Source organism: Sesamum indicum, linkage group LG8 (assembly GCF_026168435.1).
Source record: "Sesamum indicum cultivar Baizhima isolate 11 linkage group LG8, ASM2616843v1, whole genome shotgun sequence".
In the NCBI taxonomy this organism is placed as follows: domain Eukaryota; kingdom Viridiplantae; phylum Streptophyta; class Magnoliopsida; order Lamiales; family Pedaliaceae; genus Sesamum; species Sesamum indicum.
In genome coordinates, this window is record NC_142664.1 from 18,462,319 (window position 1) to 18,483,630 (window position 21,312).

Sequence of the window (21,312 nt, forward strand, 5' to 3'; positions counted from 1 at the left end):
AAATTCCATATTTTTGGATGCAACTTTTGGTGCTAAATAAAAGGTAATGATACTCTTTGTTAATTGGACTTCACAAGGTAATAAAGTTTTATAAAATCTCTACCTATTTACAGAAAATCCAAACACTCCAATACTGATTTATAACTTTGAATCACTTAATTTATGAGAATTAGAAACAAATATTATATTTTGAAATATGTTTCTTTCAAATTTTCATAAACAATAAACAGAGTAGCAGTGAAGGAATAATTTGTCAAGTGGGCTAATGCGACTGTGATTCTGCGCAGTGGAGGAATAGTTTTTGACAAATTTTATTTTAGAATAATTGGCATCTTTTCCTTTTTCAGTTCTTGTGCTACGTGAAAGAAATTTACACTCATCTCTGTTCTCCTCCAACTTTCAAGAAACACCCAAAGCAAATGGCACAAAAAGGCAAGATGGCCTCCATGCTTTTTGTTCAAATCCACGCACCCAAAATCGCATTTACAAATATATTTTGTGGGTTTGTGTTGTTCAGTGGTTTCTTGATGGATTTTCAGGTTCCGTGGAGGATTTCTTGGCCATGGCTGTGGATGCTGCTAAGAGTGCTGGGGAGGTGACGTTCTATTGAAGTTCAAGATTCTTGTTCACTGTTGTTGTGTTCATGTTTTCTTACGGCGTTGATTTCATCAGCTTTTCCGCACATTTCACATAGTTGTTGTACTATTATTATTTATCTTTATACAAATTTTGTGGGTTGCAGATTATTCGTTCTGCTTTCTATCAGACTAAGCGGGTGGAGCACAAAGGCGAGGTAATATGTCGGCTTAGTACGATTTTCTTGATTTCGGAGAATATGAACAACCGCCGTGTTCGCATGATGGGGCATTGTTTTAGTCCAAGATGTTAAATATTTTATCCAAAATTGACATATAGAGGCATCTTAAGCAATTGCTCTATTTTCTTGAATCTTGAGCAAAGGGTCTACGCTTGTGGAAGAGATTTCGGATAACTGATGGAGTTTTGGATGTTGAGTACTCGAATTATAGCTTTGGGAGTAGGGATTATTTTGATTGCTTCGAAGGGTCTCTGCTCAATTTGTTTGATTTGAAATGGTACATTTTCTGACAAATGAAAGGATAAACGGCACATCTGCAACGATGCTGATGTTAGTTGCAGTGGCTATACATATTTCGAAAAGGGAATGTTCCTCTTCCCAATCTTCTCTTTCTAGACCAAGATATTGCTTCTTTTTCATGATGCATCATCCAGAGTAAATGATAGAACTTGAGTACTAACAAGAATGCAAACTTCGTGATGCCCAACTTCTAAAGTTTGATGGTTATGGATGGTTGATTGAGGAATAGAAGAAGTTGGTGTTTCTTGGTGTATCCTAGTTGTTCAGAAACAGCAGAAAAAGTGTTGAAGGAAAGGTGAACCAAGATATGTTTCAGTATGGGAAAACGACTAATCCTTTAAAAACATGGATAAACAGGAAAAGCAGCAGAAAAGACCACATGTGGATAGATGATGGGGTTGTTCTATTTCCTTTGAATTGTTTTATTTGTTGACATAGGTCAACCATACATTTGTTTTTCTGAGTAGGTGGATTTGGTCACAGAGACTGATAAGAAATGCGAAGAAGTCATATTTGATTTTCTCAAACTACAATACCCTGACCACAAGGTTAGCTATCTATTTTTGCATTTTTTCTTTGTTTCTCTTGACATTTCGAGTTGGATGCTTCTGCACACAGGGTCTAACATCTGGTACTGATCTTGTTTATCTTAGTTGATCGGGGAAGAAACTGCTGCTGCTTGCGGCACCATAGAATTGACAGATGAACCGACTTGGATTGTTGATCCTATTGATGGAACAACTAATTTTGTGCACGGGCAAGTATCTAATGTTTATTTTATTTACTGCCAGAAAACTTTGCAGCATCCGTTGAGTTTGTGCGTTTCAACATGTGATGCATTGCAGGTTTCCATTTGTCTGTGTATCTATTGGTCTCACAATTGGACGAATTCCAACAGTTGGTGTTGTCTACAATCCGATTATGGATGAGGTAGGGTTGTCCAGCTTCCAAGTACTATGTCCTTGAGATCAGCATTTGCTACCTTTCTTGTTCCTTTATCCAGTATAAGAGTCAACCAAATTTGCATCTGAATGGACTTTTCTTGAATTGTCAAGTTTTTGGTGGTGCACCACAAGTAACATAACACTTGCATTTCCCTAACTCCTTTATTGGAGAATGTTCTCTATTTCATATTCTCCATCTGATAGTCATTATCCAGATCACAAAATTTTGATTAGTCGATGATGGCTGTGGCTTCATTTGTGTGATCTTTTAATTTGCTGTACAATAGTGCTTTCAATTAGTGAGAACTATTTCTCTTGGCTTCCAATATGTAGCTTTTTACTGCAATTCGTGGCAAAGGTGCTTTTCTCAATGGAAAACCTATTAAAGGTAAGTTGCTTCATCATTTGGATATATTATTGCACATTCATGTTTTGGCTTGTCCAATCACTGCTGCTATGTTTGTGATAAGCAGTGTCTTCACAGTCAGAGCTTGTGAAGTCCCTTCTTGCCACAGAGGTATTTCGCTAAACATATTGCTGAACAGTTCTTTGGTCCGTGGTGGAGACATGTATTCAATTATTCAAGGCAACAGGAGTTTACTAGCCAATGCTCGTCTCCATCTATTCTAATTCTTTTACCTATAAGAAGCTAATCGAGTCTCACCATGTCTGGAAGAATAGGTGGCTGCAAACCGTGAAAAGGCTATTATTGATGCGGTTACAAATAGGATCAATAGCTTGCTTTTCAAGGTAAATTAATGGTGGTCTTGTAACAATGGTTTCACCATTTCTTTTATTTTACTCTTTTGTGGTAAAAATGACTGAAATCTTGGTTCTAACTTGATCAGGTAAGGTCTCTCCGGATGACTGGCTCATGTGCATTAGATCTTTGTGGGATTGCATGTGGCAGGAACGATATGTTCTATTTAGTTGGGTTTGGAGGCCCTTGGTAAGAATTTTTAAAATGTTTGATCGTACTATGATACAACGAGTTGCTGAAAGTTGGGTCATCTCTTCAGGGATGTAGCGGCTGGTGCTGTTATTGTGACTGAAGCTGGAGGACTTGTATTTGATCCGTAAGTAACAACTACTCAAATAACAGAACCCACCCAAATAGAGGGAGTTAGAGTTGTCTGGATGCTAAAAAATATGTCATCCAAAACATCAACTTTAACTTGATTTCAGATTATGCCACTAGTACCTTTTGTATTGACTAATATGTAAAATCTCAATCACACTAGTCTAAAATTGTGATTGGTTTTGAAACAGCTCTGGTAAGGATTTCGACATCACATCTCAGCGGGTGGCAGCTTCAAATCCTCTTATTAAGGATGCATTTATTGAGGCACTGCAGCAGTCCGAATGAAGGGACTGTAATTGGGAAATAGATAATAAACTTCTGAATGGTAAAGTGTTCTTGGTACATTCTGAATGCATTTTGCCGCCTGTTGTGACATTAAAGACCATTGCTATAAAACAGTGAAAGGATAGAAGATAGAGTGAGGATAAATCAGTGAATAAGATCAAAAGTTTAAGGCGACTTTGAGCTGCGATATTTTGTGATTCATGAAGTCATCATTCTGCACAATCCTTGAGAAAGAAGGTATATAAATTCTTCAGGCTGCAGCCTTTAGAAAGAACTGAATAGTAATCATGCCTTTGCCCCTGCCCCTATATTTGCTTGTAGCTTTTGCAGATGCCATGCTCTACATGTCAAGTTTCTTGATGATTTTAAGCAACTTTTTTGCTTTGGCTCTTAGCTGAATTGTCTATTATGATTAAAGATTTTCCTGGTCGTCGATTGAAATTTCGGCGGACATGCAGAACATAAATTGCGCTTACACTGTTTATCAAAAAATAAAATTCGCGCTTACATTGAGGAAACAAAAATGGACATATTGCAGCACACGAAAGAACAATAAATATAAATGAATGGTTTTGTTTCGTATCCATGTGTTTAGGCGCAAAAGAACTCTGCACCTCTCTGGAGGCTGGATGGCTAAGGGTAACATCTTATATGTGAAAAATGACTGCCATAGGTGTCGATGTAATATTTCAAATCGAACAATTTTCATGCTCTATTTGTGTCCTAGCTCCATATCCGTTGTGCCAGTTTGTTCCGTTGATCACATTCTGCGTCTTCTTCTGAGGACTACTAGACTTCTTCCTCTTTACAACTACATACCATGTGTAAACCTCCAAGGTTGCAGCAACAAGAGCCAGACCTATTAGGATTTCAACGTACACTCTCTTCCATTTCTCCCCTGGATTTAGAATGTCCAGACCCTTGAAAATGTTGAGAATGCTGAGGATTAGGACAGAGTATCCGACTGAGTGGTGGTAGATGTTCCAGTAAAATCTGTACTTGTGATCCTTCTTTGGCCTTAGAAGCAAAGCAAACACCTGTGCCCCCATTGAATCAAACCTCACTATTCATTTCATTTCTATACAAGATTATAAGTGCTTTTTTTATCAAGAATTTGACGATACCTGGAGGGTTCCAAGACAAAAGAGGACAATGGCAATGGTCCTATGCGAAGTATATTGAACTTCAGGAGACTGGCTTCCTAGTTGGAGACCGGTGGCCCAGCCAGCTACTCCGGTGATGTAGGCTGAGGTTTGGCAAGTTGCATGGAGGTAAAACCATGCTGGATCAGCCGACGGGAAGACCCTTAGGTATCTTGCAAAGATAGCACCCATAGGCATCATGATCCCCCAACTCACTGCATTCAGCACTCCATGGATCTGAATATTCATCAACAATAGAAAAGAGAATATCGTGAACAACTTTACAGATAAAAAGATGAAAAGGGTCTCACTTTTTACAAACGCAGAATGATTGTACTGAAAGATTACAGGTAAACTTAAACCTTACGTTCTTTTTCCTGGTTTTGGAGTCTAAGGCTCCGGCTATTGTCCCTGAAAGAAGGTTTAACGTCCCAAATGACTGAACGTTAGAGCCAGAATTCAGGTGCATTGCTGGAGAATCTCCCGACAGTGGGCCTTCTTGCCAAACCTGGTTCACAGTAGAGCTAAGATTGTCAAGCTTTAATGTGGCAAAAATAATGATCTCATTCCTTGTATAAGATGCCGTCAAATCAGAAACTGGGAAACTCAACGCCCCTTGCTGTAACTGAGTCTGGTAGCTAGTTACAGGTGCTGTGTAAGCTCTCATAGTTCCATCGGATTTCTTGAAAGCCACGATTGCCTGTGCACCAATCATGCCTTGTCCGCTGGGATTAACGGCCCACGCCACCCATCTTGAGGAGGAGGGTCCCTTGTGCCGGTAGGCAATTTGAACTGTTTTAGCAGATTGATCATAGTTCCAATGAAGGATCGAGTTCAAGTATGGGAGACTACTGCAAGAACTGAAGATTTGGTTGCCAGCAAAGTTGTATTTTTCACATGGTTGGCTGTAGGATGATGATATATAGAGAGAAAACATAACAGAAAACAGGAGAACTGGCCTTAACATTCTGAGTACAGTATTCTCAGAATGATTTTGTCCAGAAACGAAAGGTGAATGGATGAAGGTAATAAATAAAAGAGAGAAGACTACTAATATATAATATATATATATATATATATATATATATATATAGAGTGAAAAGAGAGTGGTGGGACATGAACAGTTACAGTTTGGTGAGGGAAAAAAGGTTCCAACTTTGTTTGATGTTTTGCACTTGGAAAATTGCTATTACCAATGTGTTTAGGTTTGAACAGCCTTGTCTTCTCACACACTCAATTTTCTTTTAGAACTGATGATTATTTCTTAAGGTTTCAAGTACTTCTTTGATCTTTGATCGGAAATGATCATATATGTGTGCATATTTATATTCTTTGATTCATGAACAATTCACCTTTTCGAGTAGATAGGATAGATTCCTTTTTTCATTTTTTTTTTTTTTTGTTTTGTTGTGTGTGTGTGTTTAAATGCTGAATCGGATTAAATTTATTATAATTATCCCAATTGAAAAAATTAAAAATATCCATTTCACTAAAATTGAGCTTATTTCTTACTGAATTTAATATTATCAGCTGAATATCTACATAAAGTAGTAAGCTCTAAGTCAGATTCTACTGGATTGAATACTATAAGCTAATCACAATAATTTTTTGTGGTGTTTGGTAGATGAACACATACATAATAGTAGCCACCATAAGAAAGATGTCATCAAACACTCAAAAATTATTACATTATAAGTTTATAATCTTTTCGATTAGTAGTAGAAGCTGACGTAATTTAAACATTAACACTCAAGGAACAATGTATATGTAGGACACACAGACAACATGATTTTTACTAGGTAACAAGTTATTATATTGACAAAACTAACCTTTTTTACCAAGAAATTACAGCTCTCTGAGTGAAAAAAATTCTCTCTCTAATTGGTATTTATGTCATTGTATTTTTCATTTAGGTAAATATAAATGGGAAATTATCCATTTGGCAGCAAACAAAGAGGTTTTCGCAGCCTATGAGCCCAATACATTTTCAGATTCTCGTGCCTTTCTTTTTAAGATAAAATTGTGAGATTAAAGTAAAAGTAAATATACTATGTGCTTGGTTTTGGTATAGTGTGTCGAAAAGAATCTTAAAAGGACTCTTTAGACTCAACTAATTCCCAACCATTCCTGCATAGGAATAGATTTACTCGATCTGAACTAATAATATAATACTTGTTATGTAATTGATTTGCAGTTCCGAAAAACGATCAATCACATGACAAATTTAATGCACTATCGCACTTGCTCTGCATGTGATATTACATAAACACTTTCTTCATTCTATACAATAATTACTCCTTTGGGCCCATTTCAAATTGGGCTGTGTACTTTTTGGATCTTACCCAGTCCCTTAAAGCCCATTGGGCTAATTACACCATTTTACAGTTTACACTGCAGCCTTTTCGTGAAATCGCGTTTTTTAACTTAGCAGAAATCGTGTTAAAACATAATCAAGAGCTTGGAGTCTAACAGCATTGCTGAAAAGTAGGCAAGTGCAGTGCACCAAACGAATTAAATCGCTGGGCCTCATCCAAGTAGCCAGAGAGATTCCCATGGAGGCCTTATCTCCATCCATCGTGTGATGTTAAGTCAACATTGTGCACTTGACTATGATGCACCGAATAAATATTCATAAATGCGATATTAGCTATCACTCCTGAAAGTCGCTATTTCTCGAACGGAAACATTAAATTCTGTTAGAACAACCATGAAAGCAAAACGAAGCACTGACAATTTAAGGATCATCCAACTCAACTGTTTTCAGGCACAACGGCGCCACAGAATGGAGCACTGATAAAGCTGCACAATTTGCAGTTGTTAAGGTATTGTAACATGCTACACCTACTATGCGATTAACGTCAACATTTTGCAGCTATTATTCTCAAATTGTCCTTTCTATTTTAATTTTTAAAATATTTTTAAAATTTAAAAAGTATTCACATCAGCGAATTTTTCTTTTTTTTTTTATATGCATAAGTATAAATATGCTCTCATCCCCCTCCAAAGTCGCCCTTCCCCAGTTCCGGTGTCTCAGTCGGGCCTTCCCTGGTCGATTGTAATAATGAAATTTTGTTTCTATTTTTATAATTTTTGCGATGCTTATATAATTATTCTGAGTTTTTTATCATTCAAAAATTAGAAAAATTATCGGTATTTAGTACTTATATATTGAGAAAATTATTTCAAAATCAAGAGGTGTACAAATATGCCTTAAACGGCTACATCATATGTCAAATATAAGTAGAACCGTCGTTGGTTAAAAGACGGGGATTTTATAATGGAATTTTTTTTTTTAAGGAATATCTTATTATATTGAATGATGTAAGAAAAGGTTTGTAGGTACTAAAATAGACTAATTTTGTTAAGCGTAATTGATTTTCTGCAATTTGTAATTAATATAATAATTACAATTATAACCACAAGCAGCATTGAACACAACTCCATTATTTTGAGCTAGCATAGCGGTAGACGTTACGTCTGAGGATTCATAAATTGTAATTATCGTACTAAATCATGATTAACATCACTTAGTACGATTTAATTAACAACAGTACATGTAATCTTACTTCCCACCTCTCCAGCTATAATTTTATTAATTAATGCTCAATTTTTTAATCAACATAAATCTCACGACCAAGACACGACGTCATCATATCTACCATACTTAGATTATATTAAAACGGCATGATTACTCAATTAATTAATGACTTCCTCAAAAAATCATGGCTGATGGCATGATCGGAACTTGCATCTACCACAAAATTTACAATTGCTTATAATTTTATTAGTTAGAGAAGTTACACTTTCTTATTTTGAAGTTTGATATAGTTATACGTAAACCTCTCGTGGTTTGAAAAATTACATTTAGTACCTTTAAGGTTTGCTTTCGTCTAACAAATAAGTCCCCCGTTAGTCAACATTTACTGAATTTTAGGAATATTAACAAAAAAATTGATATTAACATTAAGAAATTTTAGGACTTATTTGTTAGATGGCTGCAAACCTCAAGGGTGCTAGATGTAATTTTTTCAAACTGTAGAAGGTCTACATGTAATTATACCAAATCTTAAGGGAAGGCAGTGCAAATATCCCTATTAGTTATGGACTAAAATAGTGGTAAAAAATAAATATTATTAATTATGGTTAAACCAAAATCGATGCTAAAACTTATATTACCAACAATGAGAACTATATTTGCTATGACAAATATTTTAGCCATACTTACAAAACCATAACCGACAACCGCTATATTATTGTGGTTAATAACTATTTGTTATGATGCTAGAAGAATTACTAATATATAACTACGGTTAATTTTCATAATTAATAATAAATAGTCATAGTAAATAATTATTGACCACGGCATCACAACGGTTGTTAGCCGTAGTTTTTGAGAGAATGGCTTAAAATATTTGTCATGACTACAATTCTGGCAACATTTTAGCCATGACAAATAATTTTTTCATGGTAGAAAAGCTAATTTGTTACATTTATTTTATTTAACCATAGTCAATAATAGTCATTTACTATGGTTTTTAACCATATCCACTAATATTGTAATTAATACTAATTATTTATATTTAACAATGACAACTAATCATAATTTAATATTATATATATTTTTTTTGTAGTGAGCAGTCATCACTAACTCTCATCACACCAACCAATAGTTTATGGTGTGTTTGGATTTATTTACGAACTCTAACATCAACATCAACAACTTTAATTAATCTTGACGTAAACTACGTACTATTAAGATTATCAATTAAAAGAGTATATTTTTATAAAATATTATAAGCTCTTGAAAATCGTTTTACAATTATTTTTTTTAAAGAATTTATAAAGTTGTAAAATAAGATCTTAAACAAAAATACCTCACCCACTTTTCATATAATTAACGTTTTTCCCTCAAAAATAAAATTATCAATTTATATATATATAAATTATAGGTAAGCAACTGAGCACGTCACATATGAAAAGAACAAAGCAATGTATATATATATATATATATATATATATATATCTGATTTATTTAAAAAGTATTGGCATTACGCAATTGTCTTAACATTAAATGGTATAGTACTAAAAGGGACAGAGTAGTTTAAGTACTGACATCACGCGAATTGTTTTCTTTCACTCGAATGAATGTTGAATTAATTAATAATATTAGCGATTTTAACAATAAATGTTACGCGCTCTGTACTGTACTGTATAATAGTATAATATTACATGTCCCATTTAATATTAATTCATACACTACTTAATTACTGCTGCCCATTATTCTTTACACAATAAATATGATTTTGATTGTCCAAGATTATTAATGCTAAACTTTCTCCTTTCTCCTTATTAAAATGTTCTGCTGCTAAATTAAAGTTTTATTATATTTATATTAATATATAAGTATTATTTTATATTTATAAAAGACGGTTAATGTCACTGTCGCACCGATTTTTTATAAAGACAAAAATGTTGTTCAATTAATAAGGTAACTAATTTATTCAAAATTTTAAATTTTACATTAATGACAGATTAGTTTTCTATTTTTTTTCTTTTATTTAATAAATTTATATTATTTTACTCTTAATTATAATTTATTTTAAAATATAAAAAAAATATTTATTATAGACATGTAAGACAACGTACCATAACCATTAGGATTGCATAAAAAGTAACTTAGAGATTCACGATTTTCACGTAGACTGATGTGGGTAGTTCATCTGCCGTAAAAAAAACGCGAAAAAATAAAACGAAAACACGATTATCAATCGTACTAACCAAAAAATTAAGGAAAAGAAAGGAGTTGACTAGGAGGTTTTGGCAGCTGGGAGTCCGAGTGGATTATCATGCCGTCATCTCTGAAACCACGTGTCCGGCCGACGCGCCGGGGCCGCCGCCGAGTGACTGATGTGAGACTGAGACACCAATCTTTTTCTTTTCTTTTTTATTATTTTTAATTGGGAAATATGTTTTAGTTTCATTTATTATCCCAGTAAATCCAGAGTCATAAACTGAACGTCGTCGTTATGCCACCGCGAGTGGCCACTAACAGCATCTGGGTTTTGTTATCATGACAGGGCCCTTCTTCAAGTGCTGTGAATCGACTGGAAAGAGTGGGGCCCGGTCGGCTCATGTACCAAGTGCCCCACACAGTTCACACACGCACCAACCAGAATCCTGCGCCCGTGTGAGCCCAAATTTGAATCCCTACAGCTGTGATTTTAAAAAAATCCCAAAAGCCCATATGCCCCACCTCTCAGACCAACCAAATCCACCCACTCATCCATCGCCATTTGAAAACGAAATTTAAAAGTAAAATAGAAAAAGGTTTCTCCAAATAATCATGCAAATATTACAAACCTAATCCACAATTTAGGATTATCTCAAATTTGACCCCATATTAAAAATTACAAAGGCCAATACGTTGTAATAAAACCCTCCAAACTAACTGATGACAAAACTAACGCCCAAAAGTCCACGTCAAAATTATGGAAAATTGTAATTTGAATTTAATTTAAATTACAAAAAATTATAATTCGAGTTTAATTCAATTAAATCTAAATTATGAAAATTGTTTTTGAAAAATTATCGGATGTAATGTTGGACAAGTCGATGGCGTGTGCAAAAATTTAAAAAAAAAAAAATACACAGCCTGTGGGCGTGTCAGACAAGTTATGAATTCTTTTTATAATTTCAAAAAATTTGGACTATTTTTTTTTTAAATAAGTTTGAGCTTAATAAAAAATAAAAAGAATTAAATAACTCATCAAATTAAAAAATTTGGGAGATAATCACGATGACTTGATCAATTTGAATATTAAAATTTTTTTCATTGGGTACTTTTAAGATAAACTGATTATGTATATTTTTTAAGTCATATTTGATTAAAATTATAAATATCAGACATGTTTATTTTATATTTTATCTCGATATTATTCATATTACAAATTTTAACTTTATGAAAAATTGAAAATATATATTATATGTAGCCATGATGTTCTATAATTTTTTGTATCACTGTATTCGTGTCCATGCATTATAAATCAAAGTTAATTTGAAGAAGAAATTTTTAAAAATTACATGTACATGAATAAAAAATAAATGTAGAATAGTTAGTTTGAAGGTTTTTTAATAAATAGAGGCTCTTTTGTTTTGTAATAGTTTAGTCTCTTTTAATAAAATATGAAATGAAATTTGAAATTTACAATTTGGCATAAAAATCATCAGCCCCTCTATAAAGCTACCGTTCTTGGGGCCTTTGAGTTGAGCTATTTCACTTCACCCACCGGTCTGATTCTCCTCCGCCGTGGAAGTTGTTTGAACAAGATTTACATACTCACGAATCCTCGCACTCATCAAACTTTGCTCTCTTCTGTTCTAGTTTTCGTCATGGTGTCTATAGAAGATTCCCGTTCTCACTCCCACTGCAGCTCCAACATCTCAGCTCGTTGCCCCCGGACGCGGTCTTACTACTACTACACTCCGCCGCCGTCCTCCGCCAAAGTCAGCCGGTCATTCGGCCGCTCCATGCGCACTATCCGTTCTAATATCTTTCAAGCGGACCAGTCCGGTCCAATTCCGGAGAATTCGCCGATGGTGTCGGAGAATCTCACCGACTCAGTTATCGACCTCCGGCTCGGGGAGCTTGCCAATAAATCTTCGGGTAATTCCAAGAGCCCCTCGTCGTCGGATATCGATGATATGTTGGACATCTCACGTGCGTTCACCGATTTCTCGGCGTGCTCCAGCGACATCTCGGGAGAGCTCCAGCGTCTTGCAACTGTCCCTGATTCGGGCCCGAGTCCGCGTACTAGCCCAGAGGTCGAGCCGGAACCATGTTCGGGATTTTTGGAGAGAGAAACTTTTTCTACGGAAATTATCGAGAGCATCTCGCCGGAGGACCTTCAGCCTACTGTCAAGCTCTGTGTCGACGGGTTGCAGTCGTCATCAATTGCAGTAAAAAGGTCCGCAGCGGCTAAATTACGACTGTTAGCGAAAAACCGAGCTGATAATCGGGCCTTGATTGGAGAATCCGGAGCAGTTCCGGCTTTGATTCCTCTCCTCCGTTGCTCCGACCCGATGACGCAGGAACACGCGGTCACAGCTTTGCTTAACCTCTCCCTCCATGAAAGCAACAAAAGCTCGATGGGAAACGCGGGAGCTATAAAATCCTTAATCTATGTCTTGAAAACAGGCACCGAGACTTCCAAGCAGAACGCCGCCTGCGCTTTACTGAGCTTAGCTTTGATCGACGGGAATAAACTTTCAATTGGTGCTTGCGGCGCAATACCTCCATTGGTTGCATTGCTGATAAACGGGTCTACTAGAGGAAAAAAGGATGCTTTGACAACACTTTACAAGCTGTGCTCAGTAAGGCTGAACAAGGAGAGAGCGGTGACTGCCGGGGCGGTGAGGCCGCTGGTGGGGCTTGTGGGAGAGCAGGGCACTGGATTGGCGGAGAAGGCGATGGTGGTTTTGAGTAGCTTGGCTGGGATTGATATGGGACGCGAGGCTATCGTGGAGGAAGGAGGGATAGCGGCGTTGGTGGAGGCGATGGAAGATGGTAGTGATAAAGGGAAGGAGTTTGCAGTATTGACTCTTCTGCAGTTGTGTGGGGAGAGTGCTGGGAACAGGGGATTGCTTGTGAAGGAAGGAGGTATTCCACCGTTGGTTGCACTGTCGCAGACTGGGACGGCGAAAGCTAAGAATAAGGTGTGTATTGGAACATAATTATGTGTTTGATCCTCTTAACTTGTTTCTGTTTTCTTTCTTGTTTCCGGGTTTTTCTATGATTTCAACTGCAAGTTGGTGCAGTTTGTGTCCTTGGCTTCTTGATAGAAAGATGAGATCAGATATTTACTAGGTTTGTTTGATTAAGGTTCTTGAATTTAGTTTTGCTGAAAGCAGTATGTGTTGGAAGAAGTGGTTCTTATTCTTTGGTCATACTGCTTAATAAAGTTGCGATTTTACTCAACACTCACCAACTCCGTAAATGTTCAATATCTCCGTAGGGTATGCAAAATGGAATGCTGAAGCATCTTAATGATTTTGATTGAATGTTAAAGAGGGACACGATCTATCCCACAAGTTGCATGGTGGTTTTTGAATAATGATGATGATATTTTGCATTTGTACGAGTGAGCACCACTAGTTCATTAATCCAATAATGCCCTTACATTGTCTTCCAACATTATACTTCGTGTGATCTTGATTGATGGTCGGCACAAAAGGCAATAACTCGTCTAGTCTGTTTTGGTACATATAAATCATTTTTGCTATATTGCTGTCCTAGTGCTCCTTGACGATATATTACTCTTGCATGATTTAGAGGCATAGTAAGTCCTGCAATATTGCTTTCACTCACTGTGGGGATGGTCTACTATACTTCTCTACGCAGTCATGTTTTCGTGATTTTGCAGCTGCAACGATCTTCACACTATGTTCTTCTAATCCAATGGAATGTGTTTACATTTGGCAGGCTGCGAAGCTTCTTGGGTACTTGAGAGAATCAAGATTGGAAGCTTCTTCTTCTTCTTCCTCTTCTTCAAGTCCATGACAGCACAGTACATTGGTTGGTCTGTTTTATTTCGCTTGTGTAATGGTTTGCTGTTGGCTGTACATAGAAATTTGTTTTAGATTGACTTGTACAGAGTGGTTGAGTGATTTGAGCAATTCTAGATTAAAATTAATAAATAAGTTAAATATTAGGAGCTGACCTTTTAGTTGTTCTATCAGGAGACCTTAATCTTCCCACTTTTGCTGACTGCTGCCCTTTGTTTTTGTTGAGGAGGAGCTAGTTTCTTCTCTTTCGTTTTGTCGTCATCGTCCAGATCCATATTCTTTGTAAGGTTTTGGTAGTTGTCTGGTATGATTCGAGTGTTCTTGAGTCTGTAATATATACTCCTCCAGATTGTAACATTGAAGGCGTGGCTGTTTTCATAGTTAGATTCAAGGTTTCAGACATGAATTTTTTAAGTTTGAACAAAGAACTTCCTTGCTATTACTATTCCACGCACGTTTTATTACAATGTGAATACTTGTTAGCTGGCAAACTTGCTGGTATTAGTCAACCATGATAGTTTTCACCTGAGTTGGTCAGCCTCAGCCGCAGACGTATCCCCCGCCGCAGTTCCTATGCATCCTTAATAAATTAACCTTAGAGACTCCAATCACAAAATCGTATTACTACTACATATATACATAAATAAGTGAATAAAAATGTTTAGATGAAGTCAAAATGTGGCATTGATCATGAGATGCTTGTGGTTGAACTACCAACTGAAGTAAGAATTAGACATAAGCAATTGGGGTGGTAGGGACTGAGTCTTCGTTGTAAAGTTGATTTCCCCAAAGCCAAGTCAGAACAGATTGCGTAGTTTGGTAAATATGAATGTCCGGATTGCATTTGTCTACTTAACATATATTATTGCATTAGCTGGCTAGCACCCGCAGATATGTTTTCTCTGTCTCTAGTGTCGGTGTGTGTAAAGTTGTCACTTGCAATGGGCAACGTTGTCGGGTAGGATACTCTCACAAAAATGATTGTATCTATAGGTCAAGACTCAATTCATGGGCTGTGGATCGAAGCTCATACCCGACCCAGTCTACCTTTAATATTTATTACTTGTATTTGTTTGTTTCTATATTTTATTTTTTTAGAATGTATTTGAAAAAGTGAAAAAAAATTTATTATATGTGCAAGAAGGAGCGTGCCACAAACGGCTTCGTTATATTTAGATGCAAAGAATTAATATATGACAACCTCCTTAAAATTCACCAAGTACAACATAAAACATAAGACATCAGTGAAACGGGTCTGCCTCATTCGACATAGATTACATATGTCTAATACATGGATGGTGCAAACCAAGAAAAGACAAGTGCAATTAAAATTCTTGCTATTCGTTAAGCAAATCAAATTCCTAGATTAAATATAACTGACAGTCAACTTATATTTTTACATCGTCCACTGCTAAGAAAAACTGAGACTTGCGGACAAATTCTTGGTTTGAAATTACTAACAGTGCTCCTGATTGAATATCTAAATGAGGAAGATCAATACTGTCTTACTTAGAACCATCCTTCTCATTTCTATTGCAACACATTCTTGGTTTGAAGCCCTTCTCCAGCATCTTCTCCACCTCCTCAAACTGCAGTCCCTTTGTTTCTGGTACTATGAAATATATAGCCACCAGTCCCATGAAGGAAAACACAGCGAACAAGACAAACGTGCCGGATGCACCGAGAGATTCTGTAAGAGTCAAGAATGTCTCACTCACAATCAGATTTGAAATCCAGTTGAAAACTGCTGCGATTCCTCCTCCCACACCTCTGTACCTCAATGGGTATATCTCGGAGTTAACGATCCATGGTGCAGTTCCCATTCCAGGCGAGTAAGATATGATGTACAATCCTAGGAGCAGAACTGCAAACAACCCGAACTTGCTCGGGCAACCTTTTGTGTACCACATACGATGTTCTCCTTGGCACATGCCTTTTATCGCATCCGTTGAAGCCAGACATGCTCCAGGTTGATACTAATGACAATGCAAATATGTGTTAAGTTGAATTCGGATGATTAAAGTGAAAATTTTACATGTGAAAAAACTTACTTTGTTGTCTCCATTAGCACAGAACGCACAGTCGGATGATGCTTTCAGGCAGTTCATGCAATTCCAGGTTGATGGCTGAGATTCTTGCAAGAAACTAGAGCATGTTAAGTTCCTGCCAAAGTGGAGGGATTCAGAGCTGCTGATGTTTGGTGCGTGATTGGAAGCTGCGTAGAACAGGCCAGATAATGCAAGAAGGCAGATGATGATCCCAAACATGGATATGATCATCAGCCGTCTCCTCCCAAATCTGTCGACAAACCCCATGCTTACGACTGATCCAATGGCGTTCAAACCAGAAGTGATGAGGGAGAGTGCCAAAGCTGTCTTGTTTGAGGCAAATCCTGCGAGTTGAACGATCGTGGGACTGTAGTACATGACGGTGTTTATGCCGACAAATTGCTGAGCAACTTGAACAGTGATCCCTGCGTAGAGGCCTCTACGGACAACACGATTTCCCCAAATGTTCTTCAGCCTTGACAGTAAACCACTGCCGATAGACCCTTCGTCAGCCTTCTCGGCTTCAATGGAGGATTGCAGGGCCTTCATTTCTTCTTCTACCTCATCGGCAGGGTAAATTTTCTCTAGAATTTCCCTGGCTTCTTTTACCTTGTCCTGATCAAAATTGGCAGATTAACCATCCACTTTAACGTTGTCCCGATCAAATTCAGAGAATGTTACCTGCCTATACAGCCATCTGGGAGACTCGGGAAGTGATAACATCAGCAAAAACTGGACAACGGCTGGAACTCCTGCTACTCCAAGCATCCAGCGCCAGGTTCCAGGTGTCTTGACAAAACATTTATAACATGTTACACATGATTGAAAACAAACATAAAACAAAAAAAATCCAGGAACCAAAAACTACCTTAGTGAATGCTAAGTTAATAAGATAGGCCAAAAACTGTCCTCCCGTGATAAGCAAACCGTTGGTGCTAACCAATGCTCCTCTGATTCTGGCAGGAGACACTTCGGAGATGTAAAGCGGTGATGTCATGGACGCCATTCCAACTCCAAGACCGACAGATATTCGTCCAAGGATTATCATCCAAGGAGCTACAGAAGCAGCCATCACAACCGCACCGATGAAAAACACAATATCGGCAAGAAGAATGGATACTTTTCGACCATACTTGTCGTTGATCCAACCACCAAAAGCAGCACCCACAATGGCTCCTGCTACAGCCATGCTCACGATTGTTTCCTACACGATACAAAGAAAGAAAGTAAATATCAATCTCATTAACGAAAAGTACAAAACTTAAGGTTTATGTTCCAAGGTTGCTTGCCTGTAACCATGTCTGCTTCTCGACAGATTTAAAGTCATCCCGGATGTAGAGTAGGGCACCGGAAATCACACCTGATAAGCAGCATAGGTTTTAATTATGAGGTCCCAATAGAACATTAACATTCGGACATCTAACGTTTATATGAGTCGGCTTTAGCATCTGTACCTGTGTCATAACCAAACAATAGGCCTCCAATGCCGGCTGAGACCGCGAGCCGCATAATGTAGGGTGTTCTGCAACTTGTGCGCCAGCATTCTGTGAATTCTGTCTTGTCTGGTTTAGCTACACCCCCCTCCATGCTACTTTCAGTTGATAATTTCCACTTGAAAGAATTCAAACAAACTGCTGACAATGGTAATCAAAACAAGATCAGATGCTGTGGTAAAAGGATTTAAGAAATTGGTTCAAAAATTGAAATATCTCTTGCATTAGAACACTGTAATAATACATACATTTCAGACAGTGAAATGTATACATCTACATCTCATTTTTGCATACCGAATGTTGTATAGATGATTGACACATACCTTTCTCGGACTTTTATTAATTTACAGATGCATAATCACCTCATGGAACTAATGTAAAACAAATCATGATGTTCTTGAATAACTAGAAAACTTTAGGGGCAGAATTGTCTGAAATGGGCTTTGGAATCAAATTTAAGTTTATACATCATTCTTGGATGCCCTTTTGTCATCCTGATGAATCTTGGAGCAAATTACGAGTTATCCAAATAATACAATAATAATAATAATAATAATACAAAGAAAAAAACAAAAAGATCCTCTGAATACTTTTTTCCTAATTTCTCTCTTTTAAGAAAAAGAAAACATTATCATACGTTTTATCTTTTATCATAAACTTTTCACATTACACCTCTATTTATGGCCAAACATATTTTTAAAAAATAATTTTATTCTCTAAAATACCTTTATTTTATTTTTATCTACAAAACAGAGTATCAGAAAAAAAAAAAATTGACAGCCAATTCCTACGCAGAAGAAAAAATTGACAAACAGAGTGAAAATACTAATTTTACCCTTTTTAGAATTTTACAAATATTTTCCTCCTGTGAATTTTACAAATAATTATCCACATAAATTGACGGCACGTATTTTCAGTCAAAGGATTCAGACTGAACGAGAAATCAAGAACCAGACAGCAAACATTCAACAACATTGACGAGAAAAGAAACAGGAGTTGGATTGCAGATCTACAAATAATACCTCTGACTCTGAGTTAAACGTTTTCTTCGGGTCTTGTCTTCTTCTGCATGTGAAATTGAGAGGGATTTGACCTCGAGGGATAATTGTGTGTGTGTGCACGTGATCTCCTAATAATAAAATGAGATTGGATAATGTCCGTCCGCGCACATCAGAATTTATCATCATCATCATCATCATCATCATATATATAGAGAGAATAGCATGTTTGACCGTACCATGGGATTTGACTGATTTTTCTACTTACACTAAGTTTGGCTTACCCGAGTATTTTTGTTGACTTTAGAATTTAAATTTGATTTAATTAGTTACATAATTAACGTTACATTAGGTTTAATTTATTTTAATAATAATTATTAATTAATTATTTAATTATATATTTAATATTAATAATTGACGTATGATATTGATAGTTGATGAATTTATAAAAATATATTTAAAAAAAAAGAAGATGAAGAAGGAGAAGAAATTGTATTAAAGATTGAATTAGAAGATATATTTGATTTCATGCATCCCTACAAAAAAGTGTCATTTGTTTGCAATGAACGACTTTAGATTATGAGTTTAGTAAATAAGGGAAATATTTAATAATAATGGATAAGAATCAATTAATACACTAAATCTCGAAAAAGATGGGGTATAATTTTGGAAGGTATAGCAATTATAATTATTGGGGTTTTTTTTTTTTTTAAAGGGGTAAGAATTTAAAATGTTATTACACCTTCTTTTTCATGAATTTTTAGACAACATCGTTTACTTATAAAAGATCTTGAAAATTTAATTTGTTACTATAGAAAAAAATATATATATAAAAAGGGGAGAATATTGAAGCAACGAGGGATGCATGGAAAAGGTAAAAAGGTGAAGATATTCTACCATATCTTATTATCATCCAATCAAAGGATGGAAGACAATAACCATTTAAAGATTTTCTTGTTTTTTGATGGCTAATTAATGTATATTTCCAAATGTTTTTATTGCATATATGGAGTGAATTTTTAGTTACCTCTAAAGTAATATAGTTAGAAAAAATTGAGTTTACATAAACTTTTATATATCTGCATCGTACGTATGATATAATCGTTTAAAATGATCCCATATTTAGATTCAATGAATAAATTTTTAATTTTTATGATTATCAAGAAATACTTTGTTTTGCATATTTTTGGGTTTCATTCTAACATTTGGGGGTGGGGGAATTATTTTATTTATCATGGAACGACCCTTTATTTTGATTTTAAACATGTGGACACTTTAATATATAAGATATTTTGCGCGTAATTTTTCAAAAGCATGAATTTATTTACATGACTCTATCTGTATTTTTTCTTTTTAATTTTTTGTTCTAATTGGTTGTGAAGTTGATTGAGGAAAATGATGGTAGCTTTTAGGTTACTTTGGGTAAAGCTATGTAGCCAATATTGAGAATTGATGTCTTATCATGTGGAACGAAAGCATCACCTATGTTCTCAAATTAAACATCTCAAAAGTTTTTTTTTTTTTTTTTTTCTACATTTGAGAAAATCTAAACATATGGTCATGGATGGTTTTTTGGTGTTCTCTCCACCTCGTCTTCCACTTTAGCTCCTTTGTTGTTGGAATTTTATTGAAGTATTTATAATTTTTCAAATGAGTATTTGTAATTATGACAAATTTTATGAGAGCACGATCTAATTTATCTTAAAAGGAAGTCCAAGAACCAAAATTCTCTTTCTGGGCCGTAAAGCAGTGGGTGAGGCCCAAATTTCATCCCACAACAAAATAAAAGAATTAAACAAGTCATAGTTGATATTTATTTAAAGAAAAAGGTAATAATGGAAAAGGAATTGAATTGTCAAGAATGGGATTCGAACCCATGCCCTTTCGGACCAGTACCTGAAACTGGCGCCTTAGACCAACTCGGCCATCTTGACTCTTTGACCCGCCAACTCACAGTTATAGTTGGTGATAAATACAAATTAACTACAACTTTACTATGGCCATTAGTCGTTACTTCTACAAGTATGGCCAAAACATTAGTCATGACAAATATTTTGGTTATGCCTAAAAAATATATTGAATATTGAGTAATCGTGGTAAAAATTAAGTTTTTTTTTTTATTTGTTTTACTAAGGGTCAATAATATTGCTTTATTATGATTTTTAAGCCATATTATTTATAGTAGAGCAAAAACTCTCAACTTTTTTATAGTGTATTATGAAATATTTATGTCTTAGTGATCTACAACTTACAAACTCAAAACAATGATCTGTTAATCTAATGGTTTAGATTGAGTTCATATGAGCAAGTTCAAGTCTCACTTTATGTGTATTATTATGATTTATTTATTATTTTTAATCATATGAACGAACGTTTCATTTATCAAAATGTTGACGTAATTATCATTTTAAAAAAAAAATCACAACTTCAAATGAATTATGTTTATAAACCTCCAAATTTTTTTCATATTACTAACGAAATTAAATGAACCTTGATGGAAGATAAACATATTGCATTGATGGAAGGAAAGATCATCCCAACAAGAATCAAAGGTCCAAGATCAAACTTATCAAATCAACATGGCACTGCAAATTACCGAAATAGCCATAATCAATGAAACTCAATCACGGGATAAAGTAATAA

At 35.7% G+C, this 21,312-nt stretch overlaps 4 protein-coding genes and 1 non-coding gene across 7 annotated transcripts; 2 read left to right on the top strand and 3 right to left on the bottom strand.

Moving 5' to 3' along the window:
* Positions 1-250: 250 nt before the first annotated feature.
* LOC105168029 (inositol monophosphatase 3) lies at positions 251-3,701 on the top strand. Its single transcript, XM_011087936.3, has 12 exons — positions 251-432; positions 540-595; positions 743-793; positions 1,585-1,665; positions 1,771-1,874; positions 1,963-2,047; positions 2,395-2,449; positions 2,535-2,578; positions 2,743-2,811; positions 2,910-3,010; positions 3,081-3,137; positions 3,331-3,701. The coding sequence occupies exons 1-12, from the start codon at positions 420-422 to the stop codon at positions 3,425-3,427; spliced, it is 813 nt and encodes a 270-aa protein (XP_011086238.1). The 5' UTR covers positions 251-419; the 3' UTR covers positions 3,428-3,701.
* A 263-nt stretch (positions 3,702-3,964) lies between these two features.
* LOC105168030 (cytochrome b561 and DOMON domain-containing protein At5g47530) lies at positions 3,965-5,686 on the bottom strand. Its single transcript, XM_011087938.3, has 3 exons — positions 4,937-5,686; positions 4,552-4,806; positions 3,965-4,464 (listed from the first exon to the last, which is right to left on the bottom strand). Exons 1-3 carry the CDS (start codon positions 5,534-5,536, stop codon positions 4,117-4,119), a joined length of 1,203 nt encoding a protein of 400 aa, XP_011086240.1. The 5' UTR covers positions 5,537-5,686; the 3' UTR covers positions 3,965-4,116.
* Positions 5,687-11,804: 6,118 nt separating this feature from the next.
* On the top strand, positions 11,805-14,514 carry LOC105168031 (uncharacterized). Its single transcript, XM_011087940.3, has 2 exons — positions 11,805-13,281; positions 14,048-14,514. Exons 1-2 carry the CDS (start codon positions 11,959-11,961, stop codon positions 14,123-14,125), a joined length of 1,401 nt encoding a protein of 466 aa, XP_011086242.1. The 5' UTR covers positions 11,805-11,958; the 3' UTR covers positions 14,126-14,514.
* An 802-nt stretch (positions 14,515-15,316) lies between these two features.
* On the bottom strand, positions 15,317-18,856 carry LOC105168032 (inositol transporter 4). Of its 3 annotated transcripts, none has more exons than XM_011087941.3 (7): positions 18,694-18,856; positions 17,633-17,809; positions 17,468-17,538; positions 17,047-17,382; positions 16,860-16,967; positions 16,182-16,793; positions 15,317-16,106 (listed from the first exon to the last, which is right to left on the bottom strand). In XM_011087941.3, the coding sequence occupies exons 2-7, from the start codon at positions 17,763-17,765 to the stop codon at positions 15,636-15,638; spliced, it is 1,731 nt and encodes a 576-aa protein (XP_011086243.1). In that variant the 5' UTR covers positions 17,766-17,809; positions 18,694-18,856; the 3' UTR covers positions 15,317-15,635. The 3 variants fall into 3 exon arrangements, with proteins under 3 accessions (XP_011086243.1, XP_020551640.1, XP_088739939.1); XM_020695981.2 differs by having other exon boundaries at positions 17,633-17,812; XM_088883813.1 differs by lacking the exon at positions 18,694-18,856 and adding an exon at positions 17,995-18,317.
* A 1,666-nt stretch (positions 18,857-20,522) lies between these two features.
* TRNAL-CAG (transfer RNA leucine (anticodon CAG)) lies at positions 20,523-20,603 on the bottom strand. Its single transcript has one exon. It is a non-coding gene; the product is annotated as a tRNA-Leu (tRNA).
* Positions 20,604-21,312: the final 709 nt, after the last annotated feature.